At 51.9% G+C, this 18269-nt stretch overlaps 2 protein-coding genes across 6 annotated transcripts in view; one reads left to right on the top strand and one right to left on the bottom strand.

The window, feature by feature from the left end:
* Positions 1–4046: 4046 nt before the first annotated feature.
* LOC131587176 (serine/threonine-protein kinase pim-1-like) lies at positions 4047–7336 on the top strand (the record flags this gene model as incomplete). Its single annotated transcript, XM_058854749.1, has 7 exons — positions 4047–4158; positions 5174–5395; positions 5497–5600; positions 5693–5743; positions 6052–6418; positions 6821–6997; positions 7272–7336. Coding segments are annotated over exons 1-7 (1098 nt in total), but the record flags the coding sequence as incomplete, so codon positions are not given.
* Positions 7337–11330: 3994 nt separating this feature from the next.
* CAMKK1 (calcium/calmodulin dependent protein kinase kinase 1) overlaps positions 11331–18269 on the bottom strand; it is a 75342-nt gene continuing 68403 nt past the window's right edge. For all 5 annotated transcript variants that reach the window (XM_058854709.1, XM_058854712.1, XM_058854708.1 and 2 more), the window contains one exon: positions 11331–11773. In XM_058854709.1, the coding sequence (XP_058710692.1) occupies positions 11701–11773 (73 nt within the window). In that variant the 3' untranslated portion in view covers positions 11331–11700. The remainder of the gene's footprint in view (positions 11774–18269) is intronic.

Here is an 18269-nt window from a genome sequence, read left to right on the forward strand (position 1 = left end):
CATCACGGCCATGGATCACGCCAGTGCTCAGTTCCTTTGTGCCATCACGGCCCCACCCAATTCAGGGATCACAGAACTGGCTCATCCCTGAAGATTAACATGGCCGGGAAAAGCCTGGAAATAAGAACCGGAGCTCAGCCCCTTGCAGTCAGTCCTTCCCTGGAGCAAGTGGCAGCACATCAGGAAGAGTGCTGGTGTCACCAGCGTAAAGTCCCCGGCTCCTAGGACGCTGCAGCGGCACCAACTTCCAACAACCTCTACTCTGTGCCAGGGAAGATCCCCCAGAGACAAAGGGAGGTGAAGTTCCTCTGTCTCTGGGGAGCTCTCCTGAAACGGCTGGCGAGGACTGCAAGAGTTTTTTCTTAGCAGCTCACCAACTTTTGCAGGGCCTCTGTTCTAAATAAATCTGTATGTTCCAAAGAGCGCTCATGGTTGTCCCACTGCTCTGGTTTTGACTGCAACTCTCTTCCCAATAGCTGGCACATGCTAGGTTTGGATTCAAGATGGGGATGCTGTGCTTTGGTCAGGGGTGGTTTGGTTTCTGCTGAACAGGGCTTGCCCTCTTCAAGGACTTTGCAGTGTCTCTTGGTACGTGTTTTCCACTGGGAAGGGAGGGATGAGATGGAAAGAGAGATGTGAAGAATGCATTAGAAAACCTGTACAGTGTCTCTGTCCCTGTTTGTCAGGTGACCATCTCCATCCTGGATGGGGATGCTGTAATTTCTATTTTTTTTTTTTTTATTAATGTATTTAACAAGTCAATTTTTATTGTGCCTCTCATTTTTGGCCACCTTCATCTCCAGCTGAGCTTTCAGTGCACCAAATTTCTTGCTAGAGTGGCAAGAAGCATCTCTGTATTCTTCTCCTGACCTTCATTCCTTGTCCTTTACCCATCTCATCCCACATCAGGGAGCGGGGACCTTCCTGGGGCAGATCCAGGAGGATATCAGGACCATCCCTGCCTGGGACGGGTGCCAAGGAGATCCAGGAGGGTTCAGTGTCCAGCTCTAAGTCCTGGGACACCCTGTGCCATGTTCCCAACAGCCCCGATTTTCAGGAAGGAGCCACAGGAGCCTCTTGGCCATCGGTTGGATTTTTCTTCCAGGAATTCACTGTGGAGCTGGTTTCTGTTTTCCTGCTCTTTCTGAGCTCCTGTAAACATGGCATGGAGCTGGAAGAGGTGGGGTGGGGGCAGAACACACAGCTGGGGAACTCTTGAGGGTGCTGTGTCTCTGGCACCCTGCTTTCCTCCTCTCCCTTTCGTGTAGCTGTGGGCTGGGATGGAACATTTTTCTGGGGGAGCTCACGGTTCCCTCGATCCCTGCCCTGAAAGGGGAGGGCCTAGAGCGAGCATCTCTGCTCTGCGCTGCCCCACGCAGCCAGGCTGTCCCACAGAGCTCCTCCAAACCCCTACTTCTGCCAGCCAGGGGGTTAATTAGCGAGGTTTTAATGAGGGAAGAAAGAACGGCGTTCATTAGAGAGGGGATGGCGGGGAGCCGCTCCGAGCCGAGGGGGCGAGGCCTGAGCGGGGGAGCGGGGCCAGCGCTGAGGGGAAAAGGGCGGGAAAAGGCTCAGCCCTGCTGAGGGGAAAGGTCGGGAAGGAGAAGACAGAGGGATATTGTTGGGGAAAAGGGAGACACACACTCCTAACGGTGGCTGGGCAAAGCCCAACACACTCCACCCTGCATACCCCAGCCCCAAACCCAGGGGAAGCCCTGGCTAAATCCAGGAAAAGCAGTGCTGAGGATCCAAGGAATCAGAGCCATGATCTGTGTGGAGAGTGTCCCTCACAGGAGGAACCTGAATGGAACCGAGCGAGGCTGGGGCAGGAGGGTCAGAGCGAGCAGAGAAGGGGGAGCCTCTGTCCATGGCAAGGCCCAGGGCAGCCCTATCCCGGCAAGTGGGCAGGGAGCGGATCCTTGAGCTGCTGCACGTTTGCGCTGCCCTCGCTCAGCCGGGAACCCCCTCATTGCCCGGGGGAGCTGGTGGCAGTGGGGAGTGGGAGAGGAAAGAAGCGGAACACAAGGACCTGTCCTACAGCCACATGGACTGCGATGCCGTGTTCATGAGCTGTGCCAAATGGCTGCCCTGTTGGGAACAGAACCAGGAACCTCCATCAACATCCTAATTTACTGCTCCAGAGAAAGAAAAATTCCAAACTTTAGTTCCAAGGAGGATAATTTAATATCTCCTTGGCATCTGGAGATCTATTACCTGAATCCAGTCATGAATTTCCTTCAGGTCTCTACCCTCGGGACCAGTTAAACAGATAGTGGGGTTAAACTCTTTCTCACTTCTTAAATCTGGATCCTCCCATTCCATGAGAGACTTTTGGTTGCCAGTCTTAACTTGCTGTGAGGCTTTAAGGATTAGATAGCCTCCTACTCTCCTCACCATTAAAGCTGTGGCTGCACAAGTTTGCAAACAATGGGGCCACCTCTTGCCATGTGGTCTAACATTTTATAAAAAGGGGCCATCGGTCTTCAAGAACTGCCCTGTAGTGTTCTTGCACTAGAACTCCTTTGGCCTGCTTCTGTTCAACATCCACATAAAATTCAAATTCTTTTTCCCTGTTTGGAAGGGCTAGGGCAGGTTCCTCAGTTCATCTGCTTTTTAACACTTCAAAATTCTGTCAGGTTCTTACCTGGCAGGAGAGCAGTGCTATAGGGAGACATCTGTGGCTCCAAAAGACCTGCCTTTAACAGTGGCTCTCTAACTGGCTGTAATCCCTTCCTTCCCTCCCTTGAAAGAGGGTATTGCTTTTTAGGCACCACTTGTCCTGGTGGCTTCAAAGTGATTTGGAAGGTTCCATATCTCATTTTCCACATTTCCTTGGGACTACCCACACCTGTGGGTTTACTTCAGCATAGGCCTTCTCAGACCTAAAACGGTGGTAGCTTCCTTATCCCCTTTCACAATATTAATTCACCTGGCTCATGGGTGATAGGAGGGCAATGCAGGTTCTATTTCAGGATTTTAAGAGGTGTTTTAATCGTGTCCCTCAGAGAATCCTTCTGGAGCAGAAGTGCCGGTGTGAAAAGAACAGGGACAGGGAGTGAAGAAGAACTGACTAATGTGATATGGGAATGAGTCTTGCTGGGGATCCAAGCCAGCCAAATTTCACCCAGAAAAAAAAAGGCATTAAGTTCAAACCTTTGGAAGCATTTGTTTAAGTTATGGCAAAGAGAAAGGGCTTATGGCAGTTAAGAGGTTAATCAGCTCACCCCTTATAAGGTTATGTTTCTAGAATGTTCCCAGTTCTCTCCCCTGATTGGTTGTTATTTGTTGCAGAATTTTGCAACATTTATTATATTTATTTATATGCAATATTTCTAACCCCAGTTTGTGGTTGGACCCATACCCTCAGGCTCTGCCCTCAGGCCTACCCTATATATTTTTGTGTCTGCCCGTAGTCCTGCTCTTTGGAGTTTGTCCCTATACTGTGCACAGTTTATGGGCATCGTCCCTATTTTATTTCTCATTAAAGTGTTAATTTTAGGCGGACACAAACTCTGTCATACCATTTCCTTTTATTTGCGCCTCAATTCCCTGAAGTCAAAGAACCCTAAAGTATTAAAGGTACTGGTTTTCAATGGGATAGCATCCATTTTATTCCCAGTAATAGGCACAGAACTGGATTTGAATTCAACTTCTGATTCAGCATGGGAATGTAGTGGATAGAACACCAATGGTTTGCATGTTGCTCAGCAGGGCTTGTCCTGTTCAAGGACTTTGCAATGCCCTAATGGACAATCCATGTCCCATGCTCTGCCAGCAAGGAGGCGACACTATCACTGTTCCCCTCCTCATCCCTGTGTCCCGTTTTGACATGAATCTTCCTTCCTCTCTGCTGCAAAGGGTGCTCGAGTGCCCACAGGGAGCATCTTCCTCACTCCCATGGAACTGGTGAGCGCTGGGGTGACCCATGGCCGTGATGTCACACGGTTGTCCTGGCCACAGCACTGTGACATCACCGCGCCAACCCTATATAAACCAGGCCGGCGCCCCCAGCTGCCAGTGCAGTTGCGAGTGGACGTGCCGTAGCGATGGGTGACGGTGGCGTCCTAATGGCTGCACTTGTCCTGCTGCTGGCCATTGTGGCTGTCTGCTGGGCCGTTGGCCACTGGCAGCCGTGGAGGCAGCAGGCAAAGAAGCGACGTAGGTTTAGGCCCAGAGGCCGATGGAGGAAGCGGGCAGCCCCTGCGGCTCCCAGGTTCCCCAGGCCTCGGGCAACCACTCGCAGGCGGCCAGGTGCTCCCGCAAGCCCGCTGGAGAGCTCCTGCAGCTGCGGTCCCTGCATGGCAGTGGCCCAAGAGCTGCAGGAAGTTATGACCCAGATCTGGGCACACAGTGGGACACCTGTGCCGCTCTACTCTGGGATGTGGCAGGCACTATGGAATCAACTGGAGAAGCTGATGAAGCGAAGCCACCTGCCCTGCTGTGGCTCGCCCAGCTTCTCCAGAAGCTGCCATCCCATCAGGAGGCTGCTCCCACCAAGTTGGACCATCGGTGGGAGAGCCTCAACCCTTGCAAGGATGGCTCACCAGAGAAGACCGGCCATCCATGCAAGAGGTTCAGGCTGTCAGAGGATGTCCATCGTGCCAGGAGCCTCTGCTACCCCTGACAGCCTCCATCTCTCAGAGAGGCTCAGCCTGACCTGTCAGCCTGCAGAAGTTGCAGAGCTCAGGGACAGGTCTCCCAGCTCCCATGGACCCTTGGACCTTGACGACACGGGAGCATCTCTGACCACTGACATGGCCAGGGAAAGCCCACAGGTCCAAGTGGGAGCCCAGCCCGATCCAGGGGAGCCATACCAGGAGCAGCTGGAGGAGCAGCAAGTGTCCTGGAGCCAGCAGCTGCTGGACCACAGCTCCCAGGTCACGGTGCTGGACGTGCCAGATAGCACCAGCCCGGGCCTGGTTGAGGAGGAAATTCCCCAGAGACCAGGGAGTTTCCTCCATCTCCAGGAAGCTGCTCCCATACAGCCACCAACAACCAGCAAGGCTTCTGAACAAGCAGGTGAGATCTAAGGAGCTGTCTGAGGCTCCTATGGGTCTCTTGAGGGCCATTCCCAGGCCAGGCCAGGCCAGGGCTTCTGAGAGCAGCCTAGTCGCTGGCTGTTTTCAGAAGCCCCTGATGCCACGGCTTCAAACAAGCCCTCTCTGCTTTGCAGCTGCTCCTGGGACCCCCCTGCGTGAAGCCTCGGGCTGTAGCCCCGGCCGTCCACACGGGCAGAGTCCAGCCCAGGACGGCGGGGACAGCGACGGTGCCGCCCTGCCCCGCTCCACTCAGGCTCCTGCAGCCGCCTGTGCGCCCTGTCCTGGCCCAGCTGTGCCGCTCGGCAGCCCGACGGCGGAAAGGCTGTGGCCGCTGCCCGGCGCGCAGGAGGAAGCAGGTGAGAGCAAGGGGGCCGGTGCTGGCTGGGGCCGCTGCACTGGCGGGCACTCGGGGGGTTGGTTCCTGGGCGCGAGGCTGACGGCTCGGTCTTGGCCGCAGGGCACAAGAAAGAGCTGTGGGAGCTGTACCAGCTGGGCCCGCAGCTGGGGAGCGGTGGCTTCGGCACCGTTTTCTCGGGAACCCGACTCTCCGACGGGAGCCCGGTAAGTGGCCGGGACGGCCGGGCGCGGCAGGAGGGCCGGGGGCGGCGCGGGGCAAGGCTTGAGCTCAGCCCCCCTCTCTCCACGGCTTGCAGGTGGCCATCAAGCGAGTGGCCCGGGACACGGTCCTGCAGTGGAACGAGCTGGTGAGTGAGCGGGGCCAGCGGGACAGAGCGGGCCCTGGCAAGGAGGGATAAGGCCGGGGCCGAAGGCGGGACATGGCCGGGGGCAGCGGGCGTGGGCTCAGCGAGCGAGGCCGAGCATCGCGGACCCGGGGATGCCAAACAGCGGTGGTGGGTCCAGGCAGGGGCACCTCCCAGTCACCCTCCGGGCGGGAGGAGTCCCAAGCAGCGGGGAGGATGCCCAAGGCGGGACTGGGGCATCCCGGGCAGGGGAATTGCAGCCGCAGGGCAGCATCAGGCCGTGTGATGGAGGCATTGTCTCGTCCTCACAGCCCGACGGCACCTGTGTTCCGACGGAGATCGTGCTCATGAAGAAGGTGGGCTTCGGCTGCCAGAGAATCATCCAGCTCCTGGACTGGTTCGAGCTGCCCGACAGCTTCGTTCTGGTGCTGGAGCGTCCGGAGCAATCTCGGGATCTCTTGCGCGTCCTGGTGGAGCAAGAGTTCCTGAGCGAGGAGGCGGCGCGCTGGCTTTTCTGGCAGGTGCTGGAGGCCGTATGGCACTGCACCGCCTGCGGCGTCCTGCACCGGGATATCAAGCCAGAGAACCTCCTCGTGAACCCGGAGACTGGCGAGCTGAAGCTCATCGATTTCGGTTGCGGCACCTTTCTCCAGGAGCGGGCCTTCACACAGTTTGCCGGTGAGCCCAGAGCGCGGGCCCTGCTCCCAGTGCCAGGCACTGCACGGCCCCGTTCCCTCCTGGGCCGCGGGGTGCGGCATTCAGCCGGCTGCCGGCTGCCCTGGGGCACGGGGCAGGTGCTGTGCCCCAGGAGCCGGCTGCCGGCGCTGCCGACAGAAAGGGGCTGCAAAAGCCGGGCCCCGGCTCCTGGGCTTGGCAGGCCCGCAAGGCCTTGGGCTGCTCCGCTGGCGTTCTCAGCCTTGCAGAACGGTTCCTTGGCTTTGGCCCGTTGTCAGGGGGAGGGAGGGAGGCCTTGGGGGGAAGTTGTGGCCACGGCTGCAGCCCCTGCCTCTGGCAGGAGGCTGGCGCCAGGCTCTGGAAGGCAGCAGCCTGGGCCTGAGCAGCACCGCCCGTCTCCCCTAGGAACACGCTCGTACTGCCCGCCCGAGTGGATCGGCCTGCGCTGCTACCACGGCGATGGGGCGACCATCTGGTCCCTGGGCGTGTTGCTCTTCGAAATGGTGTGCGGGTTCCTGCCATTCAAAAACGAGCGTGACATCGTGTTGGGGCAGCCCATCTTCCCGCAGGAGATTTCTCCAGGTTGGTACGCGGCCTGAAGAAGGCAGGCTTTGGCCGGTGGCACCGCGCGGCCCGGCCAGTCCACGTGCCCTCAAGGGCCGGCTGCAGCAGGTGGCCCGTGCCGGGCTCGGTGTGGCCCGCTTGGCTGAAGGAGGGGGCCCTTGTCCTGCCGTGTCGCTCTCTGGCCAAGGGCAGCTCCGAGCACACGCTGCGTGGCCCGGCTTCTGCAGGCACCGGGAGCAGCTGGGCTGGAGCCTTCTGCAAGTGAGCGCCGCTTTCTGCCTTCTCTCCCCAGAGTGCCAACATCTGATCAGCTGGTGTTTGTCCAAGCACCCCATGGATCGGCCAGTGCTGGAGCAGATCTTCTACCACCCTTGGGTGTTGGGCAGGCATTTCTGATGCCTTGCCACAGCCTCTGCAGCACCCAGTTCCCGTGTCCCACGCAGGACTGAGGGCCAAGAAATAAAACAACCCGAAAGCCACTGCGGGCTGTCAAGCCTGGTCCTTGTTAGCAAGTTCAGCTAAGGGAACCTCTTGGGAAAAGGGATAATCAGAGCCTTCTCTTCAACCTTTGTCAAGCTTTTGATGCCTTTCCTCCAGGTTGTAGTTTTGTGTGTTCAAGCACAGGCTCTAGTACAGGTAGGAGGGGCTTTAGGAAGGCAAGAAATTCAACAGTGAAACAATCGACAGCTGCACTTTCAAACTGACAGGGCCACTTGGGGTCTGTCTGTCCTCCTGTCCCCCTGGCGGATGGCTGGGTCTGCTTCCTTTGCATTTTTACCCAAAGCGCCAAATCTCAGTCAAAGCATTTGATGTGTTGATACATGGAGTTTCTGCCAATTTTATTCTCTATGAGAAGGCCAAAGAAAGGAATCCCTTCAAGCTCCTCTTTGCAGCTACACATACAGAGAAGGTTTGAGCAGTAGAGAACACCCAAGAGCCAGCAGCCACGGCTGCCTTAGGAACTGCACTTACACCCAGGGTCATCTCTGTGGAATTTATTGTAATTTTCTCATCAGTTCTACAGTACAAAAGCATGCAAAAAATAGCCTCTCTCTTCATAGTACATATTTACAGTGCAACAGCCATGTGCTGTCACAGTACTGAGTGCATTTACATCATGCTGGAATCATAGCAGAGCACATACAGGGGCAGAAGTTCAACTTCAAGTGCAACAAGAGACTGAAATACCAACAGAACAGCCCTAGAAATCAAAAAGAGCAGCAAAAATACAGCACAGAGGATCTGCATTGTACCCTCAAGTGTTGCAATTCATGTTTTCTTGAATTTACACCATTTTTGGGGAGCACTTTGATTGATGGCTTGTGGATACTGACAGAAAGTCTGGGCTCTGCCAGCAGCAGCTCTGAGCATACATGGCTTTTCTTCAGGAAGCGAAGGAGCAAGGCAGTGACTGATGAGCTGCTTTCCTTCCCTCATCCCATGGAAGGCTGCATTCAGAGCAACAGGGTCATGGCATAATCCAGGTTAATTCAGCCTGGGAGGGACTTGAGCTGAGCATGGACTTGTATAGGAGGATCTGAGCCAGAAAGGAATGCCTTGCACTGCTTTGCTCAGCAAACTCCACTACAAATGTGCACTGCTAAAGCAGACAAGTTTGGCACCTCATCCAGGTTCTATTTCCATACAAACCCTCCACTCTCTGCTTTCCAATCTCCCTGCTGCACACCAGAGGGGCTCGGGCTCTCAGTGGCATCCCCCAACACAGCCCTCCTGCTTTGGGAAATTTACTGAAATCCCTGTCCCTGGGGAAGCCTGGGCCTCTCTCAGGGGCTGGGACAAAGCCCCTGGGCTGGTGGGACAAAGCTCATGGGGTTTTTGGGCAAGATGGGAGGGAAAGCACTGAGCTGGGGAGAACAAACAAGCTCTCAGCCACACACCACAAATGGAGAAATTCCCCCATGGCAGTGCTGACGAGGGCTTCAGGACAGAGTTGTGCTGAAGGAACATAAAATTTCTCCCAGCAGCTCCTCCTTGCAAGTCTGGCAATAAATAAGGAATGAAATCAAACCCTGGAAGTTGTTTTATTGAGCCACTGTTTGTTTTGCATGGAGCAGCCACACTGTCCCTTGTCAGGCTCCCTCTGGTTGTAGCCCTTCACAAAGTCAGCTTTCCCACCAGCAGCTCTGATGCTGAAAACCTCATCTGTTTGCAAGTGTGATTTTCACAGCAGCACATTCCAGCCCAAAGGGTTAAAGACATGGACTGTGCATTCCTCAGTGCAGGACAGAAGAGACATGACCAGGATTTTTGCTCAGCACTACCTCCCAAAACCAAAGGCGTAGGACATTAATTGAGCAAGACAAAGAAATCCACCTCATGGAGATCAAAGAGATGTGCTGTTCCCTCAAAGGAGAAATTTCTTTCAAGAAAATCATCCTCAACCTGGAAGAAAACTTGACCAGATTCAATGGTGTTGGGAGAAAGAAGAGCCCTCCTAGTGACTCTGAGCCCAGCTAACACAGGCCAGAGCATCCCAGTGCTCCTGGAAGAGCAGAGATGAGGATTTGGAGGGCAAAAACACAGAGCACACACCAAAGCACAAGTGTGCCACACCTGCTCTGTTCACTGCTCTGCAGAGCCCACACTGAACCCCATCTCCTCCAGAGAGGAGCAGACAAATATTTACTCATCCAGCTGAAGACAATGATTTTACTTTTCAGAATCCTCTGTGCTCTCAGACTTTTCACTCCCTACCTCTGGGTATTTAAATCCTCATTACAAGGCAGCAGGATCCAAGCAGAAGGTCCCATGTCCCAGTCTGGGGGAGGATCAGGGCATCCTCCTGGTGCAGGACCAGGTTCCTCAGAAGATGCTGAGCTCACAGCTGGTGCAGACACAAACAGGCAGGATTTAGCACCTGGAAGCAGCAGTGCAGAGCTCAGGTCCACAGCAGTAACCTTTACAGGATCCAACACCATTTCCAGCTTTCAACATTAAAGGTCTCCATTAAATAGAGAAGCTGCAATGTTATTTCCCATTTTCCCAATATTTATAGGTGAGATGCAAGGAAGAGCCCAGGCTGGTGACTGCTGGGCATCCCACTGAGGTGGCTGAGGATGAGTGAGGGGAGGTCACAGGTTGGGGACAGACAAAAGGCACCAGCAGCAAAGCCCAGCTATAAAATGTTGGGAACCATCAAATTAGTTTGCAGCAAACAGAACAGGAACACCAGGATATACCAGTCACTACCAACAACCCTTGTACATGTGTCCCCCTGCACAAAAAATGAGGGAACAAAATCCCAAGTCCTCAGGATTAACCTAAAAACAGACACTAAGATGATTATGTAGGAACCAAATTTAATCATGTCCTTTCTTTAAGTACTATAAAATAAGATTCCAATCCCACTGGCTTCCCAGGGGCATGTTCAGACCCCGTAAGGCTCAAGGGAAAATAATGACATGTATTTTGACAGATGGATGTCACTGGTTTTTACTCTCTGAATGGAAGAGTGAAATTCCTGATTATCCACACAGTCTGTACAGTCAACAGCCACATAAATGGCTCTATTTGCCTTTTTGTATTTGCCTTTTTAAGTGCAATCTCTCACTGGTTGTCAAACTGTTGAGATGAAGCTTCTAACCCCAAGTTTAGAAGCTATCTATGGATAAAATAGCAGCATCAGCACATGCATAAAAATAAGAGTCTTAAAACAAAATTAAAAATTAAAGCCTTAAAAAAATAATCAAAATATCAAGTTGTGAACTTGTGCTCTGTAGCTTTCTAAAACCCCTCCACCAACATTTTCCATCCTAGGAACCTGTCCCAGTTTGACTCATTTTCAGGAAACTAAAGTTTAAAAGCATCAGGTACACAAGAGATGAGTGAAGAGAAGGAATGAAATAAAATAAAGCCTAAACCTGCCACTCTTTTCAGCTGGAGAACATGGTCCATGGGTGCAGGACTGGGTGCAGCTGATGGGATGCATTCCCAGCTCTTTGGGAAGAGCAGGCCTGGCAGATGTCCCTGGAGCACTAAGCTGTTCTGTGTAGCAGCATATCCCCATGCTCCAGAGCTCTGTGCACATAAAGGGAATCTCATGCAACTGCTCTGGCCGTGGCTGGGGGCAGGACTGACACCATGCAGAACTGAGGGATAAGAGGAAAAGGGAAGAAAGAGAAAGAAAGGCATAGGGAGGGATAGTGTTCACTCCAACAGCAAGATCTCATCCTCATTTAACTGATATCCAAGGACATTTTGCCATCAACTCCACACCAGGAGCAGCACTCCTGATGTACACAAGTGCTTTACCTGTGCATTAAATTAAGCAGTTGCCCTCCGATATAAAACCCGTCTCTCAAGCCATTTTTCATTCCTGATGCTTGAAGTAGGGAATGCAAAAACGCAAGGGAAAAGTCTCTGGGGGGAAAAGGACCCTTGAGACAAACAAACCCCTGTTCCTCAGCCGAGACCCCCGACAGAGCCCCGAGGTGAAGCACACGTGGAGAGCAAGGCACACACGGAGGAGCCAAGGACACCTTGGCCGAGGAACGCGGCCGCGCTGCCCCGAGGCTCGCTCTGCTCCTCGGCGCTGCTCCGATCCTCCTGCCTGGCTTTCTGGCTTGGTCCGATTCTGGTGGGTTTAGTCTGGTTCTGTTTTTGCTGTGCAGGCCCCGGGCTGGGTGATGAGGGCGATGTGCTACGCGACACCACGAAGGGCTGGAGCTCCTGCGCGCCCAGCCCGCGGCGGCCGGGCGGCCTCAGGACGCGGCCTCGTCTTCGCACACGTCGGGCAGCTCCGGGTCCCTGGCTGCTTCTCTGCTGCCTTGTGTTCTACATGGGTGGCAAGGAAATAAAAACATTGTAGGCACACAGCAAGGCAAGGGGTGGTTTTTTCCCAGCCCTGGTCAATAATATTGACAGGGAATAGCAATGAAGCAGCCTGTTGTGCTGGTACCACATAAACACCTCAGCACGATGCCCTGCAGTGATGTGCAGCTTGTGCCTGGACACCTGCTTGGCCTCTGCTCACAAAAACTGAGCTCTCCACTTCCCTGAATGCCCTTCTCCATGAGGAGGTATCTGGTTCTAGGGGAAGGTTGTGCAGATCAGCAGCATGCTTTCCAAATGATCTAGTTTGCATCTGGCTTGCTCTCCTTTAATGTGATTTTTTTGTAAAGATCAGAGCGATGGGTTGATCTCACAACTGCTTCTCCAAAGTGCCGCTGTAAATGGCAGTAAAATTAAATGTTTCTACCAGAACCCAGTTTTTCCTACACAAGAATGGTGTGATTTTTATTTCTGTGAGTTTGCCTGGTCCCCAAAACAGCAGTTCCCAAAACCTGAGAGCAGCAGCCCTAGAATCTCAGCCAAGGTCACTTACTCGCATTGCACATACACCACAATAACTTCAGCCTTTTTGTCCTACCCCTAACTTCTGACGTTTTCTCATGTAGAAGGCTTGAGCTGTACTGCACTTCAGGGCATCCCTGAGGAGCAACACCTCCACCCAGCCCAGCCACCCCCAGACAGCATGTGACTGTCACTGGATGGGGGACAGGGAACACCTCCAGGTGCCACCCACAGCAGGAACCAATCACAGGCAGATGACTTCACCTAAAACACCCATTTCTCCATCATAAACATATCCACAACACAAAGGTGATCATCTCCAAGCAGTGGTGTCCCCCAGCCTCGCTCACACCAGTCTGGCTGTATCACAGAATCATGGAATGGTTTGGGTTGGAAGAAGACCTTGAACATCATCTTCTCCCACCCCCTGCCATGGGCAGGGACACCTTCCACTATCCCAGGGTGCTCCAAGTCCTGTCCAACCTGGCCTTGGGCACTTCCAGGGATCCAGGGGCAGCCACAGCTGCTCTGGGCACCCTGTGCATTCTGTAGAACCTGCATGGACAAGCCAGCTCGGCAGTGTCAGTGCTGCTGCACGTGCCTGGAGCACACAGTGTTTGGGGGGAGTGGGCTGGGGGCTCTGGGGGTATTTCCTGGCTAGGAACAACACAGAGTACACACAGGGTGTCCTGGGGTCACTGATCCCTAAAGCAGGACACAGGGCTAGCCCATTTTTTGAAAAAAACAGAAATTATCAGAAATCCCATTCTCTTCTCCACTTCAGCAAAGCCCTGCAATAAACCTGACCTTGAACCTATGGACCATTTCCCTGCAGGGAAAGCTGAGGAACAGCCCTGTCTTCAGTGCCTGTCATCCCCCTCTTCAAATGATTGATCACCTCATTTAGCAGCAGAGGCTCTGCTCTGTGGCAGCTCAGCACAGCCCAGTCCCTGTCTGGCACATCCTGCTGATTCCTGCTCTTGTCAGGGGGGTCTTCAGTGCTGTCCCTCCACTCTGAGCAGCCTCTGCCTCTCCAAACACCTCAGTGTCAGGGTGAGAGGACCCCCACAAACACAAGCCAAAAAGCTGGGGCTGCCTGTGAAGCAGCACAGATCCAGTACCAGAGCTCCTGTGCTCGTGCTGTGAGGCCTGAGGCTGGATGGGAATCTCCAGTAAATAACACTTGCTAAGAAATAAGATTTTATCTCTCCTACATTTTTTTAAGCCCCAGGGGAGCAAAGCCTGCTTTGTGCAATTACCCAGGAGAGCACATGGCTGTCACCCACAGCAGCTGTGGGGGGATCACAGCCACTGGGGATTCACACCAGTTTTGTGTCCAGCAAGGAACGAGCCTCCCCTCACTGCCCTCCCAAACACAGGAGCACGGGACAGGGATGGTGTGGGACAACCTACACAGCACAAACACACACCCCTGGCAAGTGCTCAATTCCTCCATTGAGTCCCCATTCAAATAATCTGCCCTCATGGGGGTGCTGAAGTCCCTTCCTCCCCATGGAAAATGCAGCAGCAGCAGCAGCAGGCAGTGGCACCAGCTGTCCCCATCTGCCTCTGCCTGCCTGCTCCTGGCTATTTTTGGAGAATCTCTGCAAGTCCTTCCTCACTCAGAGCAGGTGACATCCTGGCTCTGGCTCATCCATTTGTGTCAGAGCAATGAACCAGGCCAGGCAGAGTCTCCAAAGTGCTGGAGCTGCTCCCAAGGGTATTTAGAAATGTGTGGTTGTCTCCCAGTCTCTCAGCCCAGATGTCCTGCCTGACCATTGGATCCTAGGACTTCCCCACTGAGGTGTCTGTAAGCAGCTCAGCACGGTTTGCATTAATGCTATTTTGTTATTTAACAGAATTAACTGGACCAACACTTTCTAGAAGGGTCTGTGCAAGTGGCTGGACAAGTGACCATGATTTGATGAAGTCCTGGCTGGGGTGGTCACCTGGAACAACCAATTTTGGTCTGCCCAGAGCCCTCCCAGGGCTGCATCTGAGGCAGAAGCACAAGGGAGTAGTGGAGCATCTGGAGCAGAGATGGCTCCAGCCCTTTCTTTTCCATAACCACTAAATATTAAACTCAAATTACAAAGCTCAGCCTTTCCCAAATTCTGCAGCTATTTCCTCTGCAAATGTGGGGCTGAGCACCAGCTCCTGCTAAAACCCAACTGGTTTTTTTCACCCCTCCCTCCCTGAAAGCAGCTGAAATACCAAAGAATCACAATTAGAAATAATAATAAAAAGCATACATAAACATTAGTGTCACACACACAGAATAACTGCAGTAAAACTGCTCCTACAGGAAGGAAGGATGGAGCCAAATGCTTTCACTACCACACAAATCACACAGGCTGAGGAGGGGACACAGGTTTCTACAGCACCCAGGGGAAACACTGGACATGGAATTACCTTAAAGATGGATGCAAATATACAGATGTGTTTAAGAGGAATCTGTCCCTGAGAACAAAACAGTGAGACAAAGGAAGAAAGTGATCATGAAGACAATGGCAGCAGGTGAAGGAGCTTGTGTTGCTGTGCCTCTCCAGCCTAGAGTGCAGAGTGGAATGGGGATGGAACATCAGCCACATTTAGCTGAAGGACAGATGAGGAAGGGCACTGGAGCACTCCTACAAACCCACTGCAGCCCCTAGCACTGCTGAAAGCTCCAGATGGCTTCCAGCACACTGCTGCTGCCCAGCTGGGCTGCCCTGGGCTGTGCCATTTGGCACCTTTGGCCTTTGGTGTCCTACCAGCACCCTGTGCAATGGGGCAGAGCCCCCGGAGCACTGGGCCCCTCGCTGGAGGCACCTCCTGACAGGGCATTCCAGAGGGAAATCCTGTGCCACAGCCCCATGATCCCACCTACCTGCATGTGGGGCATGGCTCTTCCCACAAAACATGCAGTTCTGTCTTTGGGAGAAGCTGTTTCTGCTTGGAGACCTGGGCCAGACACTTTTTAAACCTCATTTTCTCCCTTGGCTTCCTTGTGCCTAACCTACATGTTTAATATGGCCCTAAGGGCAGTGACAGCCCTTTTGGTCCCTTTTTGGGAAGGCTGGAAACAGGGTAGGCTTTTAAAATACCAACTGATCCCCCACAGAGAAGCTGACAACCACATTTCATCAATAGTATTAGCAGCCATAACGGGGAAGTAAATTGGGTCTGTCAAAACACAGCAATTAATTTGATAGGTAGTAGCTGCAATAAATGAGAGCAATAAAATGTGGTGAAGCCAGTGCTGACTCAATTAGGAGAAATGTGGAGAAGGCAGAAGAAAAGCAGCAAACACTGTTACCAGAAATCCAGAACTTAGCTGTGAATGCTGAACTGGGCTGAAAAAATACTCTGGAGCTGGAAAATGAGAAAAGATCAGTTGCTTCTGCAGCCACCATTAATGATGGGCATTGAACCTGGCCACGGTCTGCAGGACTCCATGAATCACTGCCTCTCCTGGGAGATCCTGCATGAAAGGCAGGATCCAGTGACACCTGGCCACTGCCCAGGTGACAGCTGGCAGCACTCACACCATTCTAGGTGTGCAAAACAAGGGCTGTTAAATGGGGAAATTTTAGTTCCCCTCCTCCTGCTGATTGTGTCTGCACTGAACATCCGCCTTTTAAACTGCTCACTGCTGATAAACAGAGCAGTAAATGACAGCCAGGAGAGGATTCACTTCTTGCAGGTCTAAAGAGTGCTAAAAAAACTTTCTCTCCTCCCAGCATTAACTTAAGAACTGTTTCATATCAGTGGTGTCTTAATGGTGTCAAGGCTACAGCAGCAAAGCCCTGCTGCCACCACAGACATCTGCACAGAGCATTTCCAGGAACAGAGCCCAGCACGCTGTGTAGGTAATGCAGGGAGAAATTAAAAAAAGATTCAGCCACATGATTTAGTTTCCTCCTCTCCAAATCCCAAAGAGTGAGCTTGAAGGACAGCTCCATTTTAAGAGTCATCAATTAAGCATCAAATACCAGAAAGCTCTGGTACCAGAGCTCAGCTCAGCTGCCAGAGGATTTCCTACAGAGTATATCCTCAAAAATGGCACAGATGTAAGATGCTTGAAGCAGCAGTGAGTGGGGCTCTGGCAATTTCACATGCAGCCTAATTAAATAAATTGAATGTGAAATACTGGAGTATTCTAATTGCTTTCCTTTTTTCTTCTGTAGAAACACAATAAGTTATTTCCTACCTACAACTAGAAGGAGATGCAATATTAAAAAATCTGATTTATGTCCCTCTAAAGACATTGCCATTGGGGAGAAGGAGCTCTGTGGAGGAGAGCTTGGGAATGTGTGGCTCATTTTTCTCTCAGCTCCTCCTGGGCAGCCACATGTCCAGAGTACAGTGATGGCTGCAGGCACTGCTTTTCTGGCAAGTCCCAATTTTGGGGTCCCCTGTCCAGCTACAAGGATGATGGATATGTAGAAACTCTGCAGAGCCTTACTACAGCAATATTATCTGCTCCTGCAAGATCTTAAAAACTTCACAGAAATCCAGACTCATTTGAAACTTATTTTAACACAGCTCTGTTCAAAACACTGGCACTTCATATGTGTAGTAAGGGTGTTTTTTCTAGGGAACAACCAATATGAATTAAGAAGTGGATGAGCTTGGTGTCTACTCTGTTTGCCCCTTGAGGAAATAACACTGTCATCAAGAGATAACTCACTGAATAATGAATATTTCCCATTTAGCCATGGTTCAGTTGAAATGAGCATCATTAGATCCAACACATCTATTTCAATTTGAAGTTATTTTCATTAGATTCAGTCAGTAAAGCGTTTTCCAAAGTTTGAGATAATAATAATAATCCATATGCCTTAAGAAGAGCAGCCCTGCTGTAGTGTTTAATATACAGCACCATTTGCTGGAGTTTTCAAGCATCTCAAAGGTAGAAGGGAACAGGTCCCTTGGAAATGGGCTCAAGGGGACCACCCTGAATTATCAGTTCAAGCAGGGCTTGAAAAGAATTTCTGCCTTGCTCCAAGTTACCTGTCTGTGACAGTGGGAAGAATAAAATACATTTTTCTTCAAGTTTAGTAAATGTTTCCCCATTTCAGAGCAATGCAATGCAGTGACCAGGAATGATAGTGAAGATACAGGTAGGGATGGGTGTCCAACTAGCAATAACTAATTTGGAAGGCATTGAGTGAAGAGAAACAAATCAGGGCAGATCCCTTGTGCTAAGATGGCAAAGGAGCTGTGACTGCCATGCTCCAGATGTGTCCCACAGCAGCACTCATGAACAGGGTGTTCAAATGCCAAACTGGAATCTGGCCATGGACACCAAGACAAAGTCCCCAGTGGAGAGTTGGGGACCTAGAACATCATCATCCTTAACTGAGCTGAGCCCTTAAATCCCCACACACCTGTGAGAGACAGACAGAGTCCTCTGTGCTGTCAGTGGTGCAGTGAGACTCAGCAAAACCTCGTGGGAGTCTGCTAGGAATGGTACTGGGATTCTGGGAGGAAAATAATCATTTTGGGACAACACAGATTTGTTGTCAGCCACAGCCTCACAGATCCTGTGGGGTGAGAACTTTATTTATTAAAAAATAGTTGTCCCAGATCAGGCTACTGGTCCAGCTGTTATATTCTGGACTACCAGAATCCTGGCTCTGAAAGGAATCAGTGACAAATATGAGGGAGAAAGAGTAAGAACCAAGTAAAGGACAGAAGAATTCTCTCCCCAACCCTGTACACACCATCATGGTTAAAAACTGTTGATGAATCTATTAGTCATAAAGACTTCTATTCCCTTTTTAATCCCAATATAGTAATTTATACCCAATCTCCAAAGCATCCCCCTGCAATATGATCCACTATTTCATTAACTGACAAAAAACTGTGTGAAAAAATACTGTATGTGTTCTCAAGTGAAAAAGCAATTTCAAAGTGTTCTCTTTTGTCTGACCATGATGTCTCTGCCCAGACTTGGGCCCCAGACCACAGGTGAAATCCCATCATCTCATTT

The sequence above is a fragment of the Poecile atricapillus genome, chromosome 21, assembly GCF_030490865.1.
Source record: "Poecile atricapillus isolate bPoeAtr1 chromosome 21, bPoeAtr1.hap1, whole genome shotgun sequence".
NCBI lineage: Eukaryota > Metazoa > Chordata > Aves > Passeriformes > Paridae > Poecile > Poecile atricapillus.